Below are 27,434 nucleotides of genomic sequence, written 5' to 3' on the forward strand. Positions count from 1 at the left end.
TAAGCCAGTCATTGCCATCTTTCTCCTTGACAATGGCCTATATAGTGAACTAAAGCCAAGATACAGTAAGGAGGATGGAGGCATACAGAATTGACCAATGACGTGGGAGAAACACTGAACAGACATGCAGGGAAACAAAAGCTGTGGGGTAGTGCTCAATATGGCTCGACAAAGCAGCATGGCTTCTGAGCCATCCAAGTTCCACCTCAGGATGCACTCGAAGGATAATCCCATCCAGAATGAAGGAAGAGGTGGTCCCCACTACCTACAGCTGATGGAATGAATGCCTGCAGTGCTGTGGGATCCTCACTTACCAGGGATTTCAGGAGATTGTGGGTACAGCCCGGGGGAACTAGAATAAAGTTCAGAGGAGCTGGGGACCGGCATCAAGGGAATGGTCTGTCTGTGCCCTTTGTCTCCTGCAATGTCCTGGGGCAGAGGGAGAAATAGTCCATGCTGTCCTGAAGTAAAGCCAGTTGAGCGAGGGAAGTCTCAAGGGAGAGTTCTGATCCCTGAGCAGGAGGAAGGCGTGATCAGGCGGAGCCAGTTCTAGAGAAAATGAGCCTCCCATCCTTGAGGTGTGCGGCACAGGGTGGACACCCTGCCGAGGATCCAGCCCAGGATGGTTACAAGCTTTGTGATCCTAACTGGAGTAGGCGTTAGAAGAAGGGAGATGTGCATACAGCCAGGGTCCATGAGAGCCCCAGACACAAGCCTGGGATCCCAGCTGACTGGCCACTGTCTCTTGTTCTCCACAGACAGCAGAGAAGTGAAGGTGGGCGAGTACAACGCAGTGGCTGACACACTGGAGATCATCAATGATACCATCAGGTTCCAGGGTAAGGCTTGCAGGCTTCCTGAAGGGCACCACGCATGAGAGATGCTCAGAGTCTTTGGCTTTGTGAGGTCAAGAGAGCATCCTTGACACAACTACTCACTCACTGAGCACAGACTCCCACTCACTCTGTGAGGTCCAGGTCCAGGGGGTGGACCTGTGGAATTTGGGAGCTAATAGCTTCCTTTTCTTTGCTTCTGGTCTTTTGTCTTTTGTTTCTGCCTCTCCCATGACCACCATTGCTTTACATTGAAAGGGACCATGAGTCCCTTTCTGGGTCCTATTTCTCTCTAAATTCCTGTTGTCAGCCAGGATCTGGCATGTTGGAAGCTTGATGATAGTTAATGAAAAACCTAAAACATCAAGTGGATGTCTGGGTAAATGGATACACAGATGTATGGGTGAGTAGGTCGGTAAATAGATGAGTGCATGGATATGGATGAATGTGTGGGCTGGTGGATAAGTGGATGGATGGATGGATAAATGAATAGGTTGGTGAATGGTGACTGGGTATATAAGTAGATAGGACAGATAAAAGCCTGGAAATTGGTTGGGTGGGTGTGTAGATGGGAGGATGGATGGATATATATGGATAAATGGATGGATGCATGAATACATGAATAACTGGATGCATAGATGGATACATGGGTGAATGTAATATGCAAGCATGGGTATATGGATAGCATGCATGCATATATGCGTACAGTATGGATGAATAATTGCTGGCTGAATACTTGGATGGCTGTACAGCGACATGGAGGGATGCATGGATAGGTAGATTGGATGAACGGCTAGTCTCTGGATATCCCTGGAGGAAACTGGAAGTCTGTGGCACCCAGACAGTTTTTACTTAGATCGTATTAGGTCATCCGGAATTTTTCTGTGCCTGGAGTTAATCATTAAACCCAAGACCACCAGACAGAACTCTTTTATGGTGCCTTTGGTTGGACTTTGTCCTGTCCGTCTATGCACTGGATCCATAGACATCAGCTTCTAGAACATTGCAGATTCAGTTAGCGTCTGTCCACTTGTGTCACCTGAGTGTGTCCTCCATTGTGAACCATCCTCCCTAGCATACTTGAGGGAGCCAACACCAGGCACATAGTGGCATGTTATAGTTCACCCACCCACTAAACATGAATGGACCTGTCCTTTTGTACATTTAAGAAAACAGCTCAGGCCAGGCAGTGGTAGCACACACCTTTAATCCCAGCACTTGGGAGACAGAGGCAGGTGGATCTCTATGAGTGCAAGGCCAGCCTGGTCCACAGAGTGAGTTCCAGAACACCCTGTCTGGAAAAAGAAAAAAGAAAAAAGAAAGCAAAGAGGTCAGAAATGCTGTTGCCCCGAATCCACACAGCCTGTGAAGGACACAACCTGTCCTAACCTCCAGAGTCCTGATCTTCCTAAGAGACCTGTCTGCTCTTGGACTGAGGAGAGGGGGGATTTTGGAATAAGGATTCTGGGTACTGAGCTCCTGGTAGGGTACTGGCCCAGCACGCAGGAGGCCCAGACTCTATCCCCAGCACTGGAGAAGGGGTCAAAATAAAGACACAGCCTAACAGCAAAACATGTTTTCTCTGTGGTCCCAGTGTTCAGAGCAGGTTTTGCTCTGTGCTGTGGCACTAAGGGCTTCCATGAAGGGGCCCTCTCTGCAGTTCCCCATCTCCTCTCAGACGTCTGCCTGGCCAAACCGTCTCAGTTTCTCCAGTGTTAGAACACCTTGGTGTCCATCCTCATGTTGTATCCCAGGCTTCCTTCTCGTCTGGTGACAGCCAGCCATTCTTCTCACCCTCCAACAGTTGCCTCCCAGTCCCCACTCTAGAGAGCATCTCCTGACTCCATTCTGGGGAGCTGTTCTCTCTTGCCTGCTGAGGACTCAGGCTATCCTATGCCTGAGACTAGCCCAACCCTGGGCAGTATCCACAGGAGCTGTTTGCATAGTGGAAGCTTTAGAGTCAGGCATATCTGACACCCAGTCCTGCCAGCAAGCCACTCTAACTCTAGAAGCCACAAGACACCTAGAAGACTGTTCAGCCCACCACCCATAAGGGTGCTAGATGAGCCAAGTGAGAAGGGTCTAATATTCATATTTTATTTATAGTGTGTAGATAGGCCGAGTGTCCATACATTAAAGCTCCATCTGTTCATCCCTCTTGTCTCCACACCATCCTGCAGCCAGCACTCGGAAGTTGGTGTGGCCTCATATTACTCTGTTCTTTCCCCAAGGCTGCATGCATGCTCTCCACCCCCGAGGGCAGAGACTGTATGTTGTTCATTATGTATCCTTAATGTCCAGCGTCAGGCCTGACTGACGGGAGGTGATTATCAATGGTGGGTGGATGAGTGAGGAATGAATGAAAATAAAATTCAGGGATGCTTCTAGCACATCTGTTCAGTATTTCCATCATGCTCTCATGATTCTGGCTGCGATGTACTTAGTGGAGGTGCCATTCAGTAGAGAAGGGAGATAGAGTAAGGAGGCTGTGTGTGAAGAGATGGTGTTGAAAGAGATGGTGAAATTGTAGCTAAATGATGGGCCCAAACTCACTAGTAATCATATCTTCATTGACCCAAACTTTAGGGCCTTGAGAGGGGCTTGTTTCCAGCCAGGAGCCTTGAGTTTGGGAGCAGGAAGACTTCTGAGCCAGTCTCAGCACATTTTTGGGGGTGGGGGTGGGGGAGTTGGTACGAGGAGGAAGTTTCTGGGTATGAAGCTCTCTCTTCTGGAAGTGAAAAATGCTGTTCATCTATCTGTATGCCTTGGGCCTCTCCTCTCTCTCTCTCTCTCTCTCTCTCTCTCTCTCTCTCTCTCTCTCTCTCTTTCTCTCTAACACTCTGGATGGTTCCTGTCTCCTGTAGAACCCACAACTGTCCACATTGACTTTATCTAAACACATTTGAACTTGCAAACACAGATTTCCATCCCAGGTGAGGGAGCTTGTTCTCTACCCCACTGCTGCCTGCCTGTTCCCTAGCTTGTCCCCTGGAAATGGAGGCATAACTGAGGCACTGCCACAGGGTCACCAGCATCCCTGACAGGACTCCAGCTTTGGCTACTCCTCTGCATCTAGCAGATTTCACTTCTCTCTACTGGAGAGAAAGGTCTTAACAGTTCATAATTCCACAGCTGACACCTAACCTGAGATAAGCACATAAGAGAAGAGGGTTTTCAGGAAGCCAGATCAAGTGAGCTCCTGCCTCCCTCATCCCAGACCAACCCATACAAGGTAACCCAAGAGAGCAAACGGGCATCCATGCGGGACGATGCATTTGTTCTGAGCCTCTCGGTGCCCACCCCCTGAGTTCCTGGTGCCCTTGAAGAATGAGCCAAGCAGCCTGGCAGGCACAGAGAGAAACGGAACCCCATAGCTTCAGCCTGGCCCCGGCTCAGTGTGAAAGGGAGGTAGCTTCCACCTCCCACAGTTAGCCAGTCTTAGGAAACAGAAAACGAAGGAGCTTTTGAGATAATGACCTTGAGGCTGAGAATCTGCAGCTGGAGCACATATCTGTCACCCTAGAACTGACAGGCCGGGTGTCTGCCCTAGTGAGCAAAATCGTTTATCATGTTCAGGTAGGAGCGGAGTCCTTGAGACCCATGCCAAGTTCTTCACTGCTGCTTCCCCACCCCAACCCCCACCCAGTGGCACCCAGAAGCACCTCTTTGCCTTCCCAGCCATGGTTACCTTTGGGAATAAATGGTGATGGTTTTTCAACAGCGTAATTAGACCAAATCAAATTCTAGTCTTCTAATGGCTGTTAAATGCATCACAGATCCCTTATTGATTCTATTTAGAGAAAGAAATAAGTCCTGGCTCAGGCTCCTGCCGGGCAGGCTGGCCACCCACTAGATCCTCTCACCCAGTGGGTAGATAGGCCCGGTGTGGGGTACAGGTGTTGGATTTGGCCAGACATTCAGGACATAGAGGCAAAATGTCCTTGGAGAATGACTGCACTGGGATCCAATGGCTTCTCCTTGACCTTGCAGGGTCTGAGCCACCCAAGGACAAGACCATCATCCTGGAGCAGCTTCGAAAGATCTCCCTCCCGCTATATAGCATCCTGTCAGCCCTCACCATCCTTGGCATGATCATGGCCAGCGCCTTCCTCTTCTTCAACATCAAGAACCGGAACCAGAAGTAAGCAGCCCTGCCCCTCTCTGGGAGAATGCTTTCTGGCTGACCACCTTGCTCCACCAATGGAGCTGGGAGTCAGCATGGCAGGCTCTCTGGCCTGTGTGTGGTTCCTGAAGTGTGCTGCCCAGTTGCTAGGACACACACACACACACACACACACACACACACACACACACACACACACACAGAAGGGGGCAGCTAGACTGCTGGAGGGCTGAATTAAATAAAGAGCTCTGGACATGACCATCACCTTGTAAGTCCATCAATGACACAGAGGACCCTAGAGTCCCCAGCTTCTCTTCCCTACTCCCAGCACCTTTAGGTATAGCTGGTGGCAAGGACCACCAGGTTCAGTGATAGAGGCTCCCATTGGTCAGCACATGGAAGCCCCTCCCTCACATCATTCATTTGACCCTTCCCGTGATTCCCAGGGTCACCAGGAGTCTGCCATCCATGAGTGACATAGCCTATCCCAGCAGCTCTATCTCAGGGTCTTTGCCTAAGTGAGTGCCCTCAGCTGTCCCCAGGAAGTCCTCACTCTGAGGTACTGAGCTTAGCTGTAGCTAGATAACCAAGCCACTACTCCTTGATCTTGGTGTTTTCCAGCTTCCATGACAAATCACTGAATCCAGCTCCAGCCTTGTAGTGGGACAGGCTGGACCAAAGCTAGAGGCATGTGTGTGTTGGAAGAGCCCGCACATGCAACCATGGGATATGGAGTCTTTGCCATTGTCCCCAAATCCACATTGTGTCAGCCACAGGCTAGTAGGGACCAGGGAAATTTCAGGGGAAATTCCAGGGAATGGGTTTTGTTCTGATTTTGTTTCTGTTTCTGCTTGCCAAAGAAGAACTTGGAGGCTTCAAGCTTTGATCGTTGGTTGGTTGGTTGGTTGGTTGATTTGTTTGTTTGTTTGTTTAAGTAATTGTTTAGGTCAAACCCATTTCCTGAAAAATAAATGCAATTCACCTGGTGTCTTTTTCCTAGCCACCTGCAATTTGCACAGCTACTGGAACCAATCCTGAGTGAGGGCTGTCCCTGGTAGCGTTTGGCTCAAGGCCTAGGCACATTGTCATTTCTCTGTGCTGTACAGCCTTCCTGCGTGTCTAAGGAGATCTTAGAGCTGCAAGCTGCCTCACCAGATTAATTCCCTAATTTCCCCCTCGTGGCATCTTGGAGAAATTACCAGAATGATTTATTTGGCTGTCTCAGCCATTGAAAAATCTGCAAAAATGTAGGAAGTAAATCTCCCTTCCCTCTTCCTACTCACACTTTTGTAAATCGCCTCCTCCAGGAAGCCCTCTAATGCTAAGATTGAATCACTCGTAGAATTGCAGAACACAAAGAAAATGTCTGGGGAACAATTGCCTATAGCTACCGTTTACAAAAGAACCATTCCAAGCTAACTGTGCTCAGGGAGTCAAGAACCTCTGGGTTGGCTAAAAGTTCTAGCCCTCACAGGGCTTAACTCAGCATTGATTTGTTGGGCTCTTGGCAGCCACAGCAGGATTCCTGGGAGTGAAAGATAGGGGACAGAAGATGGCATGGGGCCCAGTTGCCCAATTCCTGGGGTAAGGGTTGTGACTGTGCTACCCTGTCCCCTTTGCACGTCGAATAGCGGGAGCTTTCTGAGTGCTACAAGGCTACAATGCCTGATGAGCACAGTCCCTGAGGAACCCTAGATACTCACTGCAGGGTTCTGTGACATCCTGCCCAGACAGGGCAGTGTGGTTTGAGGACCACCCTCCTCACTACAACCCTTAGATTTAACTTGTCTTCCCAATCCTGGCCCCAAAGCCTGTAAACTGAAAAGTTCAAATAGATGAAGCTGTTGTAGCAAGTGTCCCTTGGGAAGTGACAGGTAGATTTGAGGAAGGAGCTGGGAAAATATGCCGCTACTGGGGTCCTCTCTAGAAGCAGTGAAGTATCAGCCTGGGCATAGGACAGCTTGGGGCCCCATTTCCCTCATTCCTGAAGACTTGGCAGCAGTGCTCGCCCAGGGTGCTTGGAAGATGCTCTGTGACCAAGTGTCCCTTCCCCACCAGGCTGATCAAGATGTCAAGTCCATACATGAACAACCTCATCATCCTTGGTGGAATGCTGTCCTACGCATCCATCTTCCTCTTCGGCCTCGATGGGTCCTTCGTCTCAGAAAAGACCTTTGAAACTCTCTGCACGGTAAGCCCTTTGGTATGTGCCAGATGGGTGGGAGGGAAAGATCTCTCTGTGACCTTGTCATCAGACAAAGCTGTGTAGAAACACTGGGATGGGCAAGAAACAACCAAATCAGGTCAACAGGTCTACAGCCGTGCTAGCAATGCAGTGTTTAAGAGCAGTGAGCATAGTCAGTGGCTGGACCACTGAGGTGACTGTGTTACCTCACTGCCAGGTGACAGCCAACACAGAAAGGACCAAATACTAGAAATGGAAAGAAAAGCCTGGCTCCCATCAGGATCTAAAGCATCAGAGCCACAGGAGCAGAGAGAGGTGTGTGGTGCGGTGACCTGGAGTCTGCCAGTGGTGGCCCTTACCAATGTTTTCATTACTGCTCAAGCCAGGAATCCGCTAGGAAGTACACCACACACACACCACACACACACACTACACACACACACCACACACACACACACACACACACACACCACACACACACACACACACACACACCACACACACACACCACACACACACACACACCACACACACACACACACACACACCACACACACACACACACACACACACACACACACACACACACACACACACACACACACACACACACACACACACACACACACACACACCACACACACACACACACACACACACACACACACACACACACACACACACACACACACCACACACACACACACACACACACACACACACACACACACACACACACACACACACTCACGCACGCACGCACGCACGCACCCCACATGTTAAACTTTCCAGGATCACACATGTCCCCAGTGCTGTGGGGGCAGCACTGGAAAAACCCTAAATTCCAGATGGCAGTGCCCTTATCCCTACTGTTCCCGAGTCAGCAATGTCCTGCCCTTCTTGGACATTATCTTGGTCTGTGATGAGCTCATTAGGTGGTGGGAACCTAGGTGCTGCGCTGCCCTGAGGCACCTCACTAAGTACTTGGAGAGAGCAAAAATACCCTAAACGTTTGCTCCAAAGGGCTTGGAGCCCTCCCCCCATCAGTAACAATAGGGAACTGGTACTAGGACTTTCCTGGTGACCTCTAGGCTACACATTGGTCCAACATCCCAGGAGGGTGAGGGACCTGCCTCTGTCCCCCAAGTCTAGTGCAGAACTGTACCCCTGGTTCTGGAGCTGCCCCAGCCCCTCCTAAGGCTCTGCTGGCTCCTTGGCATTGCCTCCAGTGGGTGCAATGAGTCTTAGGTGCAGAGAAACTCTGAGAACTGGCCTCCAGGAGAGTCTCTTCTCAGAGATAGACCCACCCTTGCACCCCACCCTCGAAGGCACTTCCCAGCTGGGGTTTTCTGGGATTTGACCTGAATTCTCCAAGTGCTAATGACAGGCCAGTGAGCTAGGGAGCAAGGAAAGGGCCGTCCCCACATTGGGCTTTTTCCTTAATGAAGCCTGACATTCTATTCTGGGAGTAGCACTCATTTGTGTGAGAGGAAGGTCGTCCTGGGAAGCCCGGGGAGGCAGCATGAATAAATCATGACGTGCTTTACAAATCGACCTGAGTTTGAGCTCCGGGGCTGGGGAAATGGCAGTTCTCTTGCCCACAATTCCTGTATCAGCAGTGGGAACTGCATGGAGGGAGCCCACATGTGACTGCAGGAGAAACAGCCTCCCCCGGATTGAACCGGTTCAGCCCCAATGTATGGCCAGGGTCACTTCCAGAATAAAATTCCCTCTGTCGCTCAAGAAGAGGGGTTTGTATTCACAGTTCCCACGCTGTTGGCTCACAACAACCCGTTCTCCATTCCAGAAGATCCAATGGCCTTTTCTGGCCTCCGTGGGCACACACGTGACACACATACATACATGCAGGCACACAAATATACACATAAAACAAAAAGCAAACCTTTTCTTAAAAGGTGATACAGAGGGCCAGGGTACAGCCCTCTGAGCGGTCCTAGTCAAGGAGCCGCCCCTCCCACCACTGCCCCGTGTTGCCATACCCATTCATTCTCATCCCGTGAGATGGTCTGGTAGGTTCTTAAGGCTCTGCCAAATCTCTTTCCAGGAGACAAGCTCTCTGGCTGAAGCCTTTCCTTCTCCCAGTAGGAGATTCCTAGGGAAATTCCTACTTCTTGGGGGTCCAGTCTGACAGAGGTTAAAGGACAGAGGTGTCTCTTTAGAATACCTTCATTTCTACCATGCTGGTTACAACCTGGTCTCCAGGTCAGTGACATCCTCAAAGCCAGCCTCCATCATGAGCAGCTTCCCAATGTCACTCTGTTCGGCCTCCCAAACATGTCCCTTTTCTGTCCTTCGGGTTTTAATACAGACAACCGTGACAGTACCTCAGAAAGAACCTGTGATAACCCCAGGGTCCAGCCTCCCTGGGGGTCAGGCCTGTGCTCAGCAAGGCCATTAGAATCCATACAGGGACACATGTGAGCACACATGCACACACACAAATGCTGCTGCTGGAGAAGCAGCCACACTCAGCTCCCATCCCCCCCAACTTCCATCCTTTCTGGAACCTTCCCAGCCTTTAGTGCCAGCTTCAGCAAGTCCTGCAAGTAGTTCCAGCTCCATGGTGCTGTATCCCTGGACACTGTCAGAAGTAGAGTCACCATAGCAACACGGCCCCTGTGGGCAGAGTTGCTGGTAGAAGGATGCTGGGTGTGGGCAAAGCCCTGGTGTTGGGGGAAGGGAATACTGGTTCACAGATGACAAGCCCACCTGGCTCAGGAACCACAGCCCCAGCAGCTGGCAAGAGAGCCAGGCAGGTGACAAGATAAATTACACTCGCAGTCCTGTGATGTATAGGCAGGAACCACAGCCAGGGCATGGGAAATGACAGAGAAATCCACAGAGAGAGAGAGCCACCAAGAGGACCCAGAGGCCTGGTGGACAATGAGCCTTGTAGGACCTGCTATACTCCCTGCCTGGCTCAGTAGCATTGCTGAGGGTGGAAGCAAGCCAGCAGCTCTGTGTAAGCCCCCATAAGCCCACTCCACCCTGGAATTCAACACCATCAACATTGCCTTACCCTGGTGCTGCCCCTCCTTCCAAGCCCAAGGCAGGCCACCAGATAAGACAGGACTACAGCCCACTTGTCCTGAGGGCAAGCCCAGAACCTGCCCTGAAGTGCTTGGCTAGGTTCCAAACACCAGGAGACTATAAGGATTGTCAAATCAAACAAGCAAACAAAAGCCATGTACAGTGATCTTTTTTAATCTAGTACATTTATTTATTGCAGGGAGTGGGGGGGGGGGCACATGTGCCAAGGCTCTTGTGTGGAGGTCAGAGGACGTTATGAGAGTCCACTCTCTCCTACCATGTGGGTTCCAGGGACCAAACTTAGTCATCAGACTCTCTTGCCATTGAGCTGTCAACTGGATTTTGCCAGGAAAAACAGGTCAACAAGTCAGCTAAATTCTGTCTGCCAAACAAGCATCCCAGCTAAATGTTTGCCCATTTGGATCTTAAAAAAAAAAATCAAGATAACAACAACAACAAAATCTACCCTTTATGGAATATACTTGAGCAGTTTTAGTGTACTCTTTCGTTTCTAATATTTCTGCAGAGAATTTTAGAGAGGCCATTGGCAGATATCTGTGTCCAAAACTGTACCATGTGACTTCCAAACTGTATGACTTTGCCTCTGCTACTAACATCTCTGAGTCTTAGTTCATTCACCCTTCTGTAAAAGCAGCATTCTACTAGGTTTGTGAGGGTTAAATGAGAACATGTATTAAAGTTCTAGGTCCCAATGGATGCTTATGAATGAATGAATGAATGAATGAATGAATGAATGAATGGGTGAATCGCTTATGGATGAATGATGGACTGTTAGGATAATCATGGTCACTTCTAGAAGGCAGAGTGAACAGATGAAGAGCTGGGAACCCAGGGTGGGTGCTGGTAGTTTTGGTGCAGGTGTTTCCATGGCAACTGGGACCTGCTGTGGCCTTGCTCTGCTAGAACTTGGCTGGACACAGGCCAAGCTGCAGTGAGCCTCTGCCACCTGCAGTGTGGAGGGCCTCAGGGCAGGCCACGAGGGCAGGAAGAGTGATGCTGCAGGGACCTCTGTGAATGCTCTAGCAGGAGTCCCCAGTCACTGGACTCCTGTTAAAAGCCAATCCAGCTGGTGGCTGCTCGGTGAGCACTCGAGGAGTCAAGCTCAACATGACAGTTCCTGTCCGAGAAAGGAGAAGCCTTATTCACTTCCTGCTTAAAGCATAGGAGTGCTTACAGATACATAGACAGCTTGGACAGATCCTGGTGAATAGCAGCAGAACTCCTCACGGCCAGCCACAGGTGTTGACACTGCTTCCCCAGCCCACACCTAAAGGAGCTGTACGTCATAGGTCCCCAGGGCCGTGCTGTGGTGGAGTCCTTTGGAGACCAGGGAGCCCACAAATGTCATTCTCTGAACACCAGCTATGGAAGAGCAGGGCTCGAGAGTGGAAGACGCTGGTACTTGCCCCCTTCCTCAAGTCTCCTGGAGCAGAGCAGCCCTGTCCCAGGACGCAGGGTTGAGTCCTGTGGGTGATTTTAGCTTCTTCCCCTTGTTACAGGGGGCTGTATGCTCAGCATGGCCAGCAGCTGGACAAGGGTGGGGCAGAGGTGCCTTCTTTTAACCCTTCCTGAGATGCTGGATTTTTCTAACTCTAACTAAAAAGGTAGACATTACCCAAGAAGCCCCCACTTTACCTCCTAGAAAATTCAGGTCTAATAAAAATTAGTGAGATTTTTTGCTTTAAAGGATTTGCTTGCTTGTTTTGTCCCATGGGGCTTCCCTTTGAGGTAGCTGAGGGCCATCCGTGTGTGATTCATGCCTGTAAATGAAGCAAGAGAGTAAAGGCAGGAAGGGGTTGGAGTGGTTCTCGGGTCTCTAGCTTGGGTGACAAGTGTGTGGTGGCAAGACTCTCTGCATCTGAGGAAACAGCAGCTCAGGGAAGAGTGTGAAACCTGGCTGTGAAACTGAGGGTTTTATGGGACACCTACTTGTCACCAAGGCCTCCTGTGATGCAGCATGTGCAGCTTTAGAGCCCAGAAGAAGAGGGAGTCTAGGAGTCAAGATGACATCTAGTGACAGCCTTGGGTGGGCTGAGGAAGCTCCATCCCGAGCCGCTTCCATCTCGCAGATACAAGAAGAGAAAAGAAATGGATGTCCCCTCAGGCAGAGTCCCTGGAGGGTGGTAGGTGAGCCAGCCTATGAGACCACTCTGCTGGGATTATTCTGCTGTCTTTCTTGCTGCTCTGTTTTCTGCTACTGGTTTGCCCTTAGCAAGAATCTGTGGTATATGGGATGTAAGATCTGCTGGTGACATACAGAAACCCTCCCAAGGACACAGAACTGCGCAGGATATTGGCCAGGCCATTACAGTCAGCAGTGACAGCCCCAGCCTCAGTGACTCACTGGGATTACCACGCCTGAACATCCAGTTGTATTCATGGTTCTCATCAACTACCAAAACTAGCCAAGGCATAGACTCATGGGGGGAGATATCCAGGGAAGACCTAGTGAACACCCAGAGCCTTCTTCAGGGACATAGGACAAGCAGGACTACAGACATGCCGGGAGAGCCCACAGGGCAAGCCATATAAGCACCAGGCCTGCAATACACCCACATTCTAGGCAGAAAGAACATGACTGCCTGGAATTACATATAAATCTCAAATCACACCTTTTGTACAAATTGCTTAGGCATAGGGAGACCCTACATCCTGGAGTGAATGGGTCCCCAAGTCCAAGTTCACAGATGCCAGGCAGGGCCAACATCTCCAGCGAGCAAGTGTCTATGGAGGGTTCTTTTTTTTTCCCCCTATGGAGTGTTCTACCCAGGCACTCTTGGTCTTCTTTGCTTTCAGTTCACTGCAACACATTGCAGCTTCCAGATGCTAGATTAAATTTCTCTCATCAAGTTTTAACTCACTCAATTTATGTTATTGAATCTTAATGAAATTGGACCTCTCAAAGGAGACAAGTGGCCTGGTAATGATGGCTTTAGAGAGAACATGGGTCAAAGGGAATTTGAATAAGTCAGGAACAGGCCAGTGACATGTGGCCTCCAAATAAGATCTTTGTTGGCCTCGGAATCACAGAATGAGGCAAAAAGAACAACATTGTCTCATCTTTTCCATTCTTTATATAAAAACAAATACCCATGTTCTGTGTATGTTTACAGTTGAGTCACTGACCTTTTTAAATAATTTACTTTAATTTTATGTGCATTGGTGTAAAAGTGTCATATCTTCTGGAACTAGAGTTACAGATAGGTGTGAGCTGCCATGTGGGTGCTGGGAATTGAACCTGGGTCCTCTGGAAGAACAGCCAGTGCTCTTAACCACTGAGCCATCTCTCCAGACCCTGAGAGTTACTTTCTAATAGTGTATGATCCAAAACTCTGAGAGACTGGTCTCAGGGTAGACAGAGTCACTGTAAAGTGTGTGGAGGTTGTGAGAATTCTTTTTCTCCATGCCATCCCAATCACCTGACAAAAGCAACTTAAAGAAGGAAGAGTTTATGTTGCCTCACAGTTTAAGGGCACAATCCTAATCAGAAAACTTCCTCACAGACACACCCAGGGGTTTGTTTCCATGGCGATTATAATTCCCATCAAGTTGACAATTGAGATGAACCATTGATTTTCGTTAGACTTTTAGCTCTGTGATGAAATAGCTGGCAAAACAGCTCATGGCATGGATAATAGCTTTGGACTGACAGTCCTGCTTCAGTCCATCCTGGTAAGGAATGTGTGGCCCAACAGAGGTGCTTGCCCATGTGGTGGGCTGGAAGCAGAGACAGAAAGAGCCAGGGACCAGGTCTAACCTTCAAAGGCCAGCCCCTAGCAGCCCAATTCCTACCTCATAAGGCTTCCACAACCTCCCAAATAGCACAAGCAGCCGAGGACACAACATTCAACACTAGTGCCTGTGGGGACAGCGCAAATGAAGTGTTACAGAGACCCTGCCCAGCAGAGTGTGTCCTGACTGGTGGGCCAGCTCCTGCTTGTAGACAAAGCTGATTTCAGTTGGGGAGAGAGGTCCGCTCTGGCTTGAGGTGATGAATTGAAGTTTCAAGGATTTCAGTGGATAGGTGGGGAGCTGTGTAAGTGCTGTGGGCCTCCATTTCCTCCTTTATAAAGTGATTTCCTCACTCCACAGCTCCCAAGTTGTCCTGGTTGCTGGTAGTGATTTGCATTGTCCACACTGCCTCTGACCTACCTCATGGTCTGTGTTGAATGAGCAGATGAACCAAGTGTCTGGCTGAGTGAATGCTGTGTGAGTGCCCCAGTGACTGTGGCAGAGGTGTGTGAGTGAGTGCCCCAGGGACTGTGACACAGGACAGTGGGTGCTCTGAGCCATGGGAGAATCTCATGTCTCAGTCCCCAGGGATCAGCTCCTCCTCACTCCACTTAGCATCCTTGAATTACAATATGGATACTACTTACACACATTCTAATATAGGTGACAATGTGACCACCCCCACCCAACCCCCCAAAAAAACCACCATCACTCATTGCCCATCTGATTTCCTACCTATTGAGTAAACAAAAGAAAACAGAAGGCTGCATTGCCACCTGAGCTGTGTCCCCACTCACACATCACATGCGTCTCTCAACAATGACTAGACTCCTGCTGCCTTTGCTAGCTTTTGGGATTGCCCTTGCCACATCCTCAGCCAGTTTTGGTCTTCACAAATGGAGTGGGATTGGGATAGCTGTGAGCCATATTGCCAGAACAGCAGAAGCAGGCACAATGCATCACCAAAGGGTGAGTTTAGTTGGGAGCTGTACTGGGAGGCCAAGGCTCCCAGTGTGTTAGAGGCATCCAAGTGGGCCGGTGAAGGTAGCATCTGGCTGTCATTACAGTCCTGGCACAAAGTGGCCATCCTAGAGACCCCACGGTAGCTATCAGATGGCGGCTATCCTGTCTCAACCTCCAGGGCGTAGGCTCCTTCAGACTGGCTGTTCCTTTGAGTCACCAAACAGGGCTAGTCACCAAGGCACATCTCAGACTAGGGGAGCATGTCAGAGCCAGGCAGGATCTTAGTCCTGAGCAGGGCCCCCAGAGTCAGTCAAAGGAACGGGAGAGGAAGGAATAGGAGAGAGTAGAAGGGAAGATGCCTGTTTCTTACCTCCCTAGTGAACCCCAACAGTTCAGAGTTTTCTGCTTCTTGCTAGGTAGGTTGGCGCCCTCTGAGCTGTGGCCCATTTGGAGGTAGGATTTGAACCTTTTTGACCTCTGCACCTAGTGCCCAGGACCTGATGAGTATAGAATGATACTACTATCTGTGGAATCAGAATCTGACTACAGGATGCTCAGGAGACTCACAAGCACACATGGCAGAATGTCTGTCCCCAGCACCCAGGTTCCACTTGCTGGACAGTCAGTCACCTGGGAGATGTTAACTCTGCTGTATTGTCCTGGCTTCTAGGTCCGGACCTGGATTCTCACCGTGGGCTACACAACCGCCTTTGGGGCCATGTTTGCAAAGACCTGGAGGGTCCATGCCATCTTCAAAAATGTGAAGATGAAGAAGAAGGTAATGAGAGCCCCCACTTTGGTTGGCTGTGTTCACTCTGCTTTTCTTGTGTAAACAGGCATTAAACACCTGCTGTGTGCAGGTACTGAGCAACTTGGTGGAGAGTCAAGGGAAACCCACTTCCTACCTCCTGATGACAGCTTCCAGGGAATCTGTTCACAAAACCTTTACAGCTCACAGGGACAGGAGCTGTTTAGGGATATGTAGGGTGTTCTGGGACACAAGGTACTCAGGGAAGGCTTCATGTAAGAAGTGCCACCTGTGCTAGGTCCTGGGAGTAAGTGGGAGGCACCAGGCAAAAAGGATGGGGACTGCATCGCTACAGAGGTTACAGTGTGTAGACAGTCTGACAGTGGTGGAAGGAAGTGAGTGGGCTAGAAGCTGAAAGACTTGGCTTTGCCAGGATTTAGGGTTCACATGGACAGGGGACAAGAAGAGACTGGAGGGGAGGTATGAGTGACATTAGGGACTCAAAACTGCAACTTAGGGGTAATAGGACCTCTTCAAAAGAGGAAAGAGTAGCTGGGCGTTGGTGGTGCTCACCTTTAATCCCAGCACTTGGGAGGCAGAGGCAGGAGGATCTCTGTGAGTTCAAGGCCAGTCTAATCTACAAAGTGAGTTCCAGGATAGGCTCCAAAGCTACACAGAGAAACCCTGTCTCAAAAAAATCAAAAAAAAAGGAAGAAAGAAAGAAAGAAAGAAAGAAAGAAAGAAAGAAAGAAAGAAAGAAAGAAAGAAAGAAAGAAGGGAGGGAAGGAGGAGGAGGGGAGGGAGGGAGGAGGAGGAGGAGGAGGAGGAGGGAGGAAGGAAGGAAGGAAGGAAGAAAGAAAGAAAGAAAGAAAGAAAAGAAAAGAAAAGAAAGAAAAAGACAGAGCAAAGAGAAACAGGGCTAGGGTCCAATTTAAGGATGAGGCTTTCAAAGGAGCTCTGCCTCCAGGCAGGGAGAGAGCATTTGCCCCATGCCGTGTGTGACCATGGTGTTGACGAAGCATGACTGAGCACCTGGACATAGAGGAATTCCCATGCTATCCCTTAAACTCCTGTCTCAACCCTGCACCAGGCTTGTTGGCCAAGCAGAATTTGAATGGGCATCGCCTCCTAAGCTGCCACTCTCTCTCCTGCTCCAGCCTTCCTTCTGCCCCCACAGTACACGTGACAGTTCCCTTTTGTGAGATGGAAGTGGCAGCCATCCCAGCCATTTCTGGTCCTGGCTATGAGTTCCAGTCCAATGAATTATTATGAACACAGGCCATCCAGCCCAGGTTGCTTGAGCTCAAAGCTCTGAGGCTATAGCTGATCATCAGTAGTTTCTAGACTTTCCCAGGTGATTCAATTGTCCCTCGGCTTCCTCTTGACACTGAGTTCGGAATCACACACACACACACACACACACACACACACCCTACCTAAAACAACCAAACTCTCAGGTGCTTTGGATAAAATGGACTACTTGTCAACGTACCCCACCCATACTCTCATACACCTTAAATCATCTCTACACTGTTTACAATACCTAATGCAATGCAGATGCTGTGTAAACAGTTTTTAGACTGTATTATTGTAAGTCATTATAAGAGAAGACAGTTTGTATATTCTTAGTACAGACGCAAGCACCAGGGGCCTGCTGCCTGGTGAGCCACCTTGACTGGTGGAATCTGTGTCTGTAGCAACACAAAGGACCACAGTGCTGATCTATAGCCATAGCAAAAGCCCTCTGGCCTGTCTTGGACTGTCAGTGTGAGCTACCCTTGCCTGAAAGCCTTAACAGTGCAGGTTCTTGGGGCTAACCGGCCCTGAGGAAGCAGAGTGCTGGCGTGGGGTCCAGGCTGCCATGCTTGCACCAGCCCTCCCCAGAGCTAAGGGTGCTTGTCTAGACTCTCCTGCTCTGCAGCCCTGCTTTGAGCTGCTCTACCATTAATGCAACTATCCTGGCTTGAAAGAACCTTATCATTGATTCCGTGTGCTACTGAGTGGGTTATCCACATCGTCACCTGCCACCTGGAACTGGCTGCTGTATTCCATTGAGGGACTGCAGAGAAAGAACATACCAACTGGCAGCAGCCCACTGAGCATGTCAGGAAAAGCTCGAGAGTTAGGGGTTTGTGTCCCCAAGAGGCGAGGGTGGGATGTCTCCAGGGACCACAAGCTCAGGTCACATCTGATGACATTGCCCAGTGCCAGAGCCCAAAGCAGGATGTACTCCTCTGAGAGTGCAAATTCAGCAGCCCATCCAAAGGAGGGGCTTCTTTGATGCACAAGGCCCCCACCACTTTTTTCTCGTTCTTTTTTAACTGGGAGGGGTACTTTTTACTTTTTTTTCATTTTCTGTTACTTTTTTTCCTTCCTTTCTGAAAAAGAGGTGATGATGACAGGAACAGTGGACACCTAGGACCCTTGGGAGTGTGAAGTTAGACTGAACCAGGAGTGCACAGTAATTGTGTCCTCCGAGACCTTGAGGGCCACTTTAGGGAAACCAGTGGGCAAAGTGGCATCAAGGGTGTTAAGAGTCACAGACAGAAAGGGGACGATCTTCCTGCACAGGAGTGAAGATAGTTTTGCCCTTGAGGAGGAAACTGATGATGTTGGGGTGGGGGGGTCAATCATACAAAATCACCTCCATCCAGTTAGCCAGGCTAAACTGTCCACTTGAAAACAGCTAAAATGACAAATGTATTTTGTCATTTTATGTAAATGTAAAATGTATTTTGCCACAATTTTAAAAACCAATAAAAGTCAGGGCATGGTGACTTCTGCCTGTAATCCCAATACTTGGGATGCTGAGGTGGGAGGATTGCCGTGAGACCAAAGCCAGTCTGGGCCAAATAGTGAGTTCAAGGCCAACCTAAGCTACAGACTGAGACCTTGTCTCAAAAACAAACAAACCAAAAAAGTGAATACAACAAAACAGATCTTGGTCATGTAAAGACCCAGCCCATGGGGGAAACCCTCATTGGAGGCACTGCTGCCTGCCCTTCAGCATGATCTGGCCCTCCACTGCATGCTTGACAGGCCAGTGGGAGGCCTGTTTCTCCTCTCTACCTCACCCTCCTCCTGCTGCTCAAGGAATCAGTTTTAAACCTATAGCAAACCCTCTGAGGACATCACCCTCAGGTGGTGTGTTCACCATCCTTGACCTTTTCCACAACAAAACCATTGCCCAGTTTTTGTCCCCAGAGGCCATGGCACTACAATGTGTTTTTGTATTGTTGTGTGACCTTCACCACCAATCACCTCCAAGACACAAGAGAGAGCCCCACACCCATTCGCCCGCCACCAGTCCCATTCCCTTCTGCAGCCAGGGACCAGCTTACACTGCCTCTCTCTCAATCTGACACCAGCAGTCTCACGTAAATTGAGTCATGTGGCGGGCATGTTTTGTATAACTGACCCATTTTATTAGACTGTTGAGTTTGGATTCTGTCTTGAGGACCCCTTAATTCTCTTCTAACAACATGTACACTAGATTTTCATAAACATAAAATGTGTGTGCCTTTTCCATTACAGTCCTACTACACCTCCCTTTCTCAGTGAGCTCCCCAAATCTCTCCCTCCACCCCAGGTGGTGGGCCCCCCCCAAAACACACATGCAGGCTTCACCTCCCATGACCCTATCATTACAGACACCCAGGGAGGAAGCCTATCAAAGAGAGCTTCGCACATGGTGACTTCATGTTCCAAATTCGGCATTTTTATAGCATGTTACTATTTTTCTAAAGACCAATCATAAAGTCTTACATGGAGAAACTTATTACAGCCTTCCTTCTCACTAAGCAAAATGAAGTGTGGAGAGGAGGCAGTCTCTCAGGGAAGGAACTTTCTGTTCTGGGGCAAATGTTTTCTGAGGATGAATACATCTTAGCTCTGTCCCCAACAAGATAACACAGCAACAAAACATCTAAGGTCATTCTGCACACAGTCACCTGGCTCACCCATGGAACTGCCATTGGAAGGCTTCCAGCAGCTGTCTGGACAGTTCAGCTGTGAGAGACAACAGGGTGAGAGGGCAGGGTGAGGTGACACCAGGGGCCCTCCATACTGCTCTTCCCTAAGGGGGCACTTCAGAGCAGAAAGTCGGCCCTGCTAGAAGATAAGTCAGGACCAGTCAAAAATCTGAAGTCAAGCCCAGTATGATGATGGCACATAAATGTAATGCCAGTTCCTGAGAAGCTGAGGCAGGAGTATCCCAGGTTCAAGGCCATTCTGGGCTCCAGAACAAGACTTTGTCTCAAAAAATTTTTAATTTTAAGGATTTCTTTGTTTTAGTTTCACTTTTAAGCAATAAGAGTGTCCCCCCTTAAAACCAGAGGTCAGTAAAGTTTCTTCTGTTAAAAAAAAAAAAAAAAGCAAAACATAACAGTGGTAAATGCTCCGACCTTGTGGGCCCTGCTGTCTCATTTGCAGGGATTCTTGTCTGCTTGACAAATGAAAGCAGCTGGGACAGATGTTTCACATAGATAGGTGTGATTACATTCCCATAAAACATTGCCTACAAAAACAAACGGTGGGTGGATTCCAGGGTTTTCTAACTCCTGCTCAGGACAGCAGTTAGAAGTAACATTTACAGAAGATAGCCAGCTTCTGCCTCGGCAGAGCAGTTACCATAAGCCCAACTTTGCATATCAATGTGAATTGTATGCTTATCAGACCATTTCTAGTGTGACTAAAGCAGCTCAGAGGGACAGGGACATATTCAAGACCCCAACTAGTTAGTCCATGTCATACTTAGATCTAGAACCAAATACTTGGTCATTGCTGCTGCCTTGATGCCATGTAGAGAGAATGTGGCATTGTGGCATGCTAGATCAGACAGGCAGCAGGTGATTATGTCATGAGTGGTGGCAGACAGGCAGCAAGTGATGATGTCACCAGTGTTGGCAGAGGTTGGGTGGGGCAGGTTCTAAAAAAGAAGGAAGAGGGAAACCTGTAAGCTTTGAGAGGTTCTCTCTGGGGCTCTACATGTAGCCAGGATGGCACTATTTCTATTGTCTCCTGTTTTCACATCTTGGAGTTGTTTTGAATCATTTCCTCTGGCACTCTGTCTGTGGTGTGTACAGCTGGATTGTTCAGTCTTTCTCTATTAGTCTTCCCCACTATAATGCATGCTCCACCAGGGTGAGATCCTGTGTTCACTGCTACATTTCCCATGCCTGGGACAAACATTGACCCCATGTTGGCACTCAAAAGCATTTACAAAAAGAAATTATAAATGTCCTCTTCTCATATTCTCAGGGCCTTGGTAGAGCTGTCTAGTAGAGCTGAGGTGTAATATCACACTTTGCCCCTAGGTGTCACAATCCTACACACAAACAGCATCACTAATAATGATCAATTCCAGAATAATGGTAGCCAGGTTTCATTCCTTGGGCTTCTTCTCTAAGCAGACCTCACAATGGGTGCTTTTCACACTTCATCTCACCTGATTCTAATACTAACTGTGTCACTTGGGGATCAGTGTTCCCCTTTATCAAGGAGGAAACGGAAGCCCAATAAAGTTAAGCATTTGGCTTAACTTTATTCTAACCTGGGGTTAGAATGAGGTCTATTGGGACCCACTGCCCAGTGTCATCCCAGTCTCCTCCTGGAGCCTTTTGGGGAAAGGGGTTTGACCCTGCTGCACCAATGAGAGGCATCCTTGGTCTTCTAAGGTCAGGTGAGCTCACACAAGGTGTGCCAGAGACATGGGATCCTGAGAAGCTGCCTGGGTTCACAATAGTGGGAGAGCAGGGAGCATCCTGGAAGGTGAATGTCCTGGGTGCATATACCCCTACTTCCAGCTTGGACAGCAGAGACCCCTTCCTGCCTGTCCTGAACCTCAGGTTCCTGAGACACTTTCTCAAGCCTGGTAAGGAGTTGCCTGGATCCCCAGAGGACAAAGGCTAGGTCATGCCACACCATTGGGGGCAGAGCAGTGCCCGGTGTTCCATCCCCAGGTAAAGCTATTCTTGTGAATTTGATCAGCAGCACTTGTTTGTTTGTTTGTTTGTTTGTTTTTATTCAGCTACAGTGAGGCCTCCTGAGTTATTATTTCCTCCTTTAAAAAATGGCCTTACTCCTTAGAAGTCGGAGCTGGTGATATTTCTTGAGCTTATGTCACAGCTTTGTTTATTTTCCCATTGGTCTTTTCTAGATGGACTTTCATTGTTAGCTTTTATTTATGTGGTGGCTGGGTAGGGGGAATAAACCTGCAGTCAGTGAAATACAGGTGAACCCTGTCAGTGCCAAGGTTTGTCCCCAGGACCCTCCCTGTTAGCAGACTGAAAGTAGAGTGAAGGCAGGAAGATCAGAAGTTCAAACCAACTCCTGGCAACATAGGGAGTTAGAAGCCGGGCTAGGATGCAGGAGCGTGTGTCTGGAGGAGGAGGAAGGGGGGCTAGGAAGGGAGAAGGGGGAGAGAGAAGGAAAAAGGAGGAGGAAGAGAGAGGAGGAGGAAGTAGTTTACCAGACAGTAACGACTGATGTTTCACACTAAAGACCTGGAGGGTGAAAACCACCATTGAGCAGAGACTGAAAGTGGCCAGATTTCAACAAGTCCAGGTGTGTGTTTAGGTGCTGGTTGGACGGTGTTCCAGAAGGACCTTGACTCCAAGCAAAGCCTGAGCTGAGCTCCTCCGTCTGGGTGGCTCTGTCATGTCGGCCCCTCTTTGCTCTTTCCTTCGGCAGATCATCAAAGACCAGAAGCTGCTTGTGATTGTGGGGGGCATGCTGCTCATCGATCTGTGCATCCTGATCTGCTGGCAGGCCGTGGACCCCCTGCGGAGGACGGTGGAGAGGTACAGCATGGAGGTGAGAGGTCAGGCAGGCGGGAGGCAGGAGGCACTGCCAGGATATCCCGACATCAAGGTGGTGGGCTCTGTGCCACACGGTTTCCTCTTTAACTTCACCTCCTTCTGTCTGAGACACAGGTTATTTCAGGAAGGGCAAATAGAAGGTACCAGGGAACAACTTAATATATTAATAAATGCAGAATCAAGGGGAAAGGTTGGACCACTTGAAGGAGTATATTGTCATAACCAGGGAAGCACCCATGTACCTGCTCATTCCGGTGAGAAATTACACTGCCTTGTGTCCCACCTTTAAAGCAGGGACACACACTCCGAGAGCTCCTGCTTACCATGTGATATTCAAGGCAACGAGCAATGGATTTCTTTCCATACATTCCATTTTGGATATTTGTTGTTAAGATAAAGAACCTTACAGAAAAGTCTTGTGACATACATTGTGAGCCAGGAAAGGCAGCCCAAGTTTGTAATCCCAGAACAGAAGACAGGGGGATCCAAGGTCAAGAGCAACCCGGGCTGTATATGGGAGACCTTTTTCCCTTTATGTGAATGTAGGTTTTAATTGTCTTGTTCGAAGCCTTGCACTGGTCATTGTGAGATGCCCCAGTTTGGGAAGCCTGAGTCCTCTAGTGTCGAGTGGCTCTCTCTCCTCATATAAGTGAGCTTGGCTGTGTAGATTCTGACTGGCAGGTAGTGGTTACTGTCATAGCAGTGTGTCAAATTCCAAAAGACCCTGAGAGTCTCCACACCCCTTGCTCCATTATCAGGTGAATCATTTTTTACAAAATGTCATATGTCCTCTTAAACTGAACCAGAAGTGTTGGTTCCATGAGCTGGGGACAGAGGTTTGTGTCCTTCAAGTAAATAAGATGCCCAGCCATACTTAGGTGGAGGTGACCCTGGGTTTATTCAGCCCAGTGAGGAATCATACAATCAGAACATCATTTAGGAAAGAGACTGGAGACCATACCATTCTGCATGTTCCCTGGGAAGGTGCAGGAACGACAGAAATGGCAACAGGTGTGCTTGTGGGTGAAAGGGACGGCCACCAAGTCACCCCGTCAGACAGGCTCTTCCAGACCTGTGTGGAGATACATCTGGTCACCCCTCATCAGATATAACTGACAAAAGAACATAGTCCACCCACTCAGTGCCCTAAGGCATTCCCCTCCCACCCCTCAAGATTGACAGATCAGAAAAAGTTGTCCCTGGGAAATGGTGATGGTGATTAGCTGGTACTATATGTCCTTTAATCTTCACTATGATTCTGGAAGGTCTGTGTTGTGCTTACCTTCATTCTCCTGGCAAGGAAGCAAAAACCCAGTAAGTAGGTTGTGTGCTTACCTATTACCTAGCAAGTGAGTGGCCATGCCACCACCACCCTTCTGTTCCCTTGAACACCTGGATAAGTTCTTCACAGTTGCACAGTTGCCTTAGAGCTTTGGGCACTGGCCACATATCTGTGAAAATGGAAGAGGCAAGACATGTCCATCCCATCCCACAGAGGAAGACTCAGGCCACAGGCCAGGAAAGACAGAGGGCCCAGGATAAAGGAAAAGAGATAGAAGAACCCCGAGAAGGCTTTAGCAGGCCACTGAAGACCAGGCCTAGGGTGTCCCTAAGACCTGAAGGCTGCATTCTCACTGTTTCTACAGAGGAGTGAGGGTGATTCAGGTGCCCTGGGGCTAAGGCTGGGGCAGGGACAAGTCAGCCTGAGTAGCCGATTCTGGAAATGCAAAGTGTGTCCTCAGGACCATTCAAATGAAATCCTCTTGCCACCTGCTCTGGTGGCTAATGGTTTACTTAGTGGAGTCTTCCCACCCTCCTGCCTGTCTGCTTTCTGTTAATGGGTCCACTACATCCAGACCTGCCAGGTTAGTGCTCCAAACTGTCAGCACAGATGAGGAAACTGAGTCTGGGAGGGAAGGAATGCTACCCAGGGCCATCTGGCTCGTCGGAGGCAAGGTCAAGACTGACTCTTCCCCACCCCACCCCCAACCTGGGTACCTGTTGAGACTTCTTTCACCTCTTTCTGGGACATTCCTGTTTTTCTGCTCTAATTTTGGGCTGGTCCTGTTGCTTTGTTGCCATGGTAGCACAACCCTTTGATGTCTCAACCCACAGCAGGGTCCCTATAGTTTCCCAGGAAGGATACTAAGCTGTCCAGAGGTTTCACCCAGACTGCCTGCCAGGTACAGCTCAATACAGTAATAAAACAAGGTACCCAGGCTGTGGGGTGCTAAGGGCTCATTGCAGGGGCAGATTTTTCAGGTCAGCATGGAAGGAACTCTGGGCTGAAGGGAATTAGTTGATTGAAGGCCTTTGTGGTCTGTCCCTTTTTACTTCCCCTTCCTCCACAGCACCTCAGTTTGCTCTGGGCTTTCTAACACCACTTAAATCCAAGGTTTTATCAGGGTCCTGCCGCTTCAGGAATTTTCTCTACCAAATAAATGCCTTGACCTTCAGCACCAAGGCCATTTATTACAGAGCTGTGTCGCTGAGTCCCCTGGCCCTAGCAGAGCTGAGCTGCCTTCCCTTTCCAATCTTCCTGAATTTTGTTCAAACTCTGCCAACACTCAGCCTCAACACTGGCCTCCTAGAACTGGACCATAGCTGAGCTAACCCCAAACTGCCCTGCCCAGCCCAGCACCCAAGGATCTCTTCCCCTTCCACAGGGAAACGGGATTCAAAGCTACCAGCCTTGATCTCACAGTAGCCACAGGCTACCTGGGAGTGGACTAAACTCACACACCAACCTACATAGTCCCTTCAAGTTGCAGTAAGAGGAAAGCAAAAGGACAAATTTCTGGAGCTACAGGGATGGCCCGTGAGCACATCTTCCCCCAGAGACTGCTCGTAAGGTCCAAGGAATAAAACAGTCCACAGTCCTACAGAAAGCAGCCTGATTCCTGTCCGCCTTCATTTTCATGTAATAAATATTGATATCACACCTGTCACATGCCAGGAACCATTCTAAATGCGTTATAAATTCGAGTCACTTCATTTAAATCTTACAACAGCAGCACCCTGAGATGTGAGCTCATGTTTTCTCCACTTTGCAAATGAGAAAACTGTAATATGCACAGAAAGGTTCGGTGGCATGCCCGAAGTCGCACAGTCAGTGAGGGATGGAGACTGGATTCCAGCCAGGGTAGTGTGCTTTCAGCCCCGCTGGCCCTGCTCACAGTGGCAAGGCTGCCATGGGGGGGGGGGATCTGAAACCCAACCCCCACCCCCGCCTCATCTGCCTTTCAAGACTGCACACAGTACTCCTCAGGGCAAGCTGAGCATTTGGTCTCTGTGCCCACCATCCAGCCCCTGGCCTCCCTACATGCCCCAGACTGACACAAATCATCGTCTGAGGCATTTATCCATTAGCTAGACTCCAGAGAAGCATGTACCCGAGGTATGGCCCTGCCTTCAGGGACCATCAGAGCGGCAGGGGAGATAGACCCCTCAGTGACTCGTGGGAAGTTTCCCCTGAACAGCATACTGGGAGTGCAGAGTGCTGGAAAGCACTGGGTGAGGGCAGAGCTGGCCTCCTAGGTTGGGAAAAGCATCTTAGCTGCAAGCTGAGGAGACACAGTAATGAAGGAGGTGGGAAGGGCCCAGGCAGGTGCACTGGGACAAAAAACAGTTTATTGGGTTGTCCAGGAACCAGGGGGCATGGAGCTATGGGAGGCTGTGTACTATAAGCTGGTGGACACCTTGACCCAGCCTCAGGAAACAGTTTGACATGCACATGGTCCACAGCCTAGTAAAGGTGTCTCAAAAGGACAGTTTTCTAGAGAAAACCTCACATTGTGCCTGGGGGACTCCCACATGGATGTTCAAGAGAACCTGGGGCTGAGAGCACCCATTCGCCTCAGCAACACACAGGACAACCAAACAGCAGCTAGACACATGCACCTCAATGCAGAGAGGCAACAGCGGCCAGTGGGGTTGGGAACTGGCTTAGTGGCATGCTGCCTCACAAGCATGAAGACTTGAGTCCTGGAACTTACATAAAAGCCAAGCCCTGGTAGAGAAGAGGAGAGACACATGGATCCCTGGGGCTCGATGGCCAGCCTGGCTAGTTGAATTAGTTACCTGCAAGTTCAGCGAGAGACCCTGTCTCAAAAAATAAGATGGAGGGTGACCATCATGCACACACATACACACTTGCACTCACAAACGCATGTGCCTGTGCACACACACACACACACACACACACACACACACACACACACACACAGCCTCAGCAACAAGGCATGGGTGAGATTTAAAGCATTTTTTCACATACTTCAAGTTCAAAGATGGAAGCTATTTAATACTCTTTAAGAATTCATAAAAGTGGTGACACCATTTTAAAATAAAGGGAAGGCAATTGTTAATCTGAAACCTAAGATCATGGTTAACTCTGGGTGGGGAAAAAGGATGTCATTGGAAAAATCACACTGGGCATGGAAGGTACTGGCAAGGTCATTCTTCACCTTTTGCAGACATATTTTATCTACTTTTCAGAAGTCTGTGTACATCAGTTTAGAATTTTTGGTGTTTCATTAAAATCTTAGATCTGTTTTAGGCTTACAGAAAACTTGCACAAAAGTACTACATTCCAGTACTCTCCAGGCTCCGCATGTGGTCCTGGGTAGACACCCTCAACTTTGTGCCTTTGAGAAGAGTCTACTGAAGCCTAGTGTGCAATCTGGTGAGGCCACTGTGGGCTTTGCTGCATTTTCAGTGTCCCACGGACACTGTCACAAGATCACACTGCACAGTGGCATGTCTTAGCCTTCCTCCTTGACAGCCAGTGTCCACCCTTCCCTCCCCACAATGCCACACTGCTGGAATCGCCCAGTCTGCGGCCTACTCACACAGTTTCTTCCACATGGTAATATGCATCTAAGGTTCCTCCGTGTCTGTGCACAGCTCAATTTCTTTCTGTGGGTGACAAACCCTCTACTTCCTGGCTGGGCCACAGACTGTG

At 49.2% G+C, this 27,434-nt stretch overlaps 1 protein-coding gene across 1 annotated transcript in view; it reads left to right on the plus strand.

Annotated features, from left to right (window-relative positions):
- Gabbr2 (gamma-aminobutyric acid type B receptor subunit 2) overlaps positions 1-27,434 on the plus strand; it is a 344,902-nt gene that overhangs the window by 269,009 nt on the left and 48,459 nt on the right. Inside the window, 5 exon segments of the mRNA XM_027403592.2 lie at positions 759-839; positions 4,824-4,974; positions 7,015-7,147; positions 15,579-15,686; positions 22,347-22,469. Coding sequence (XP_027259393.1) covers positions 759-839; positions 4,824-4,974; positions 7,015-7,147; positions 15,579-15,686; positions 22,347-22,469 — 596 coding nt within the window.

Source organism: Cricetulus griseus, chromosome 2 (assembly GCF_003668045.3).
Source record: "Cricetulus griseus strain 17A/GY chromosome 2, alternate assembly CriGri-PICRH-1.0, whole genome shotgun sequence".
Taxonomy (NCBI): Eukaryota; Metazoa; Chordata; class Mammalia; order Rodentia; family Cricetidae; genus Cricetulus; species Cricetulus griseus.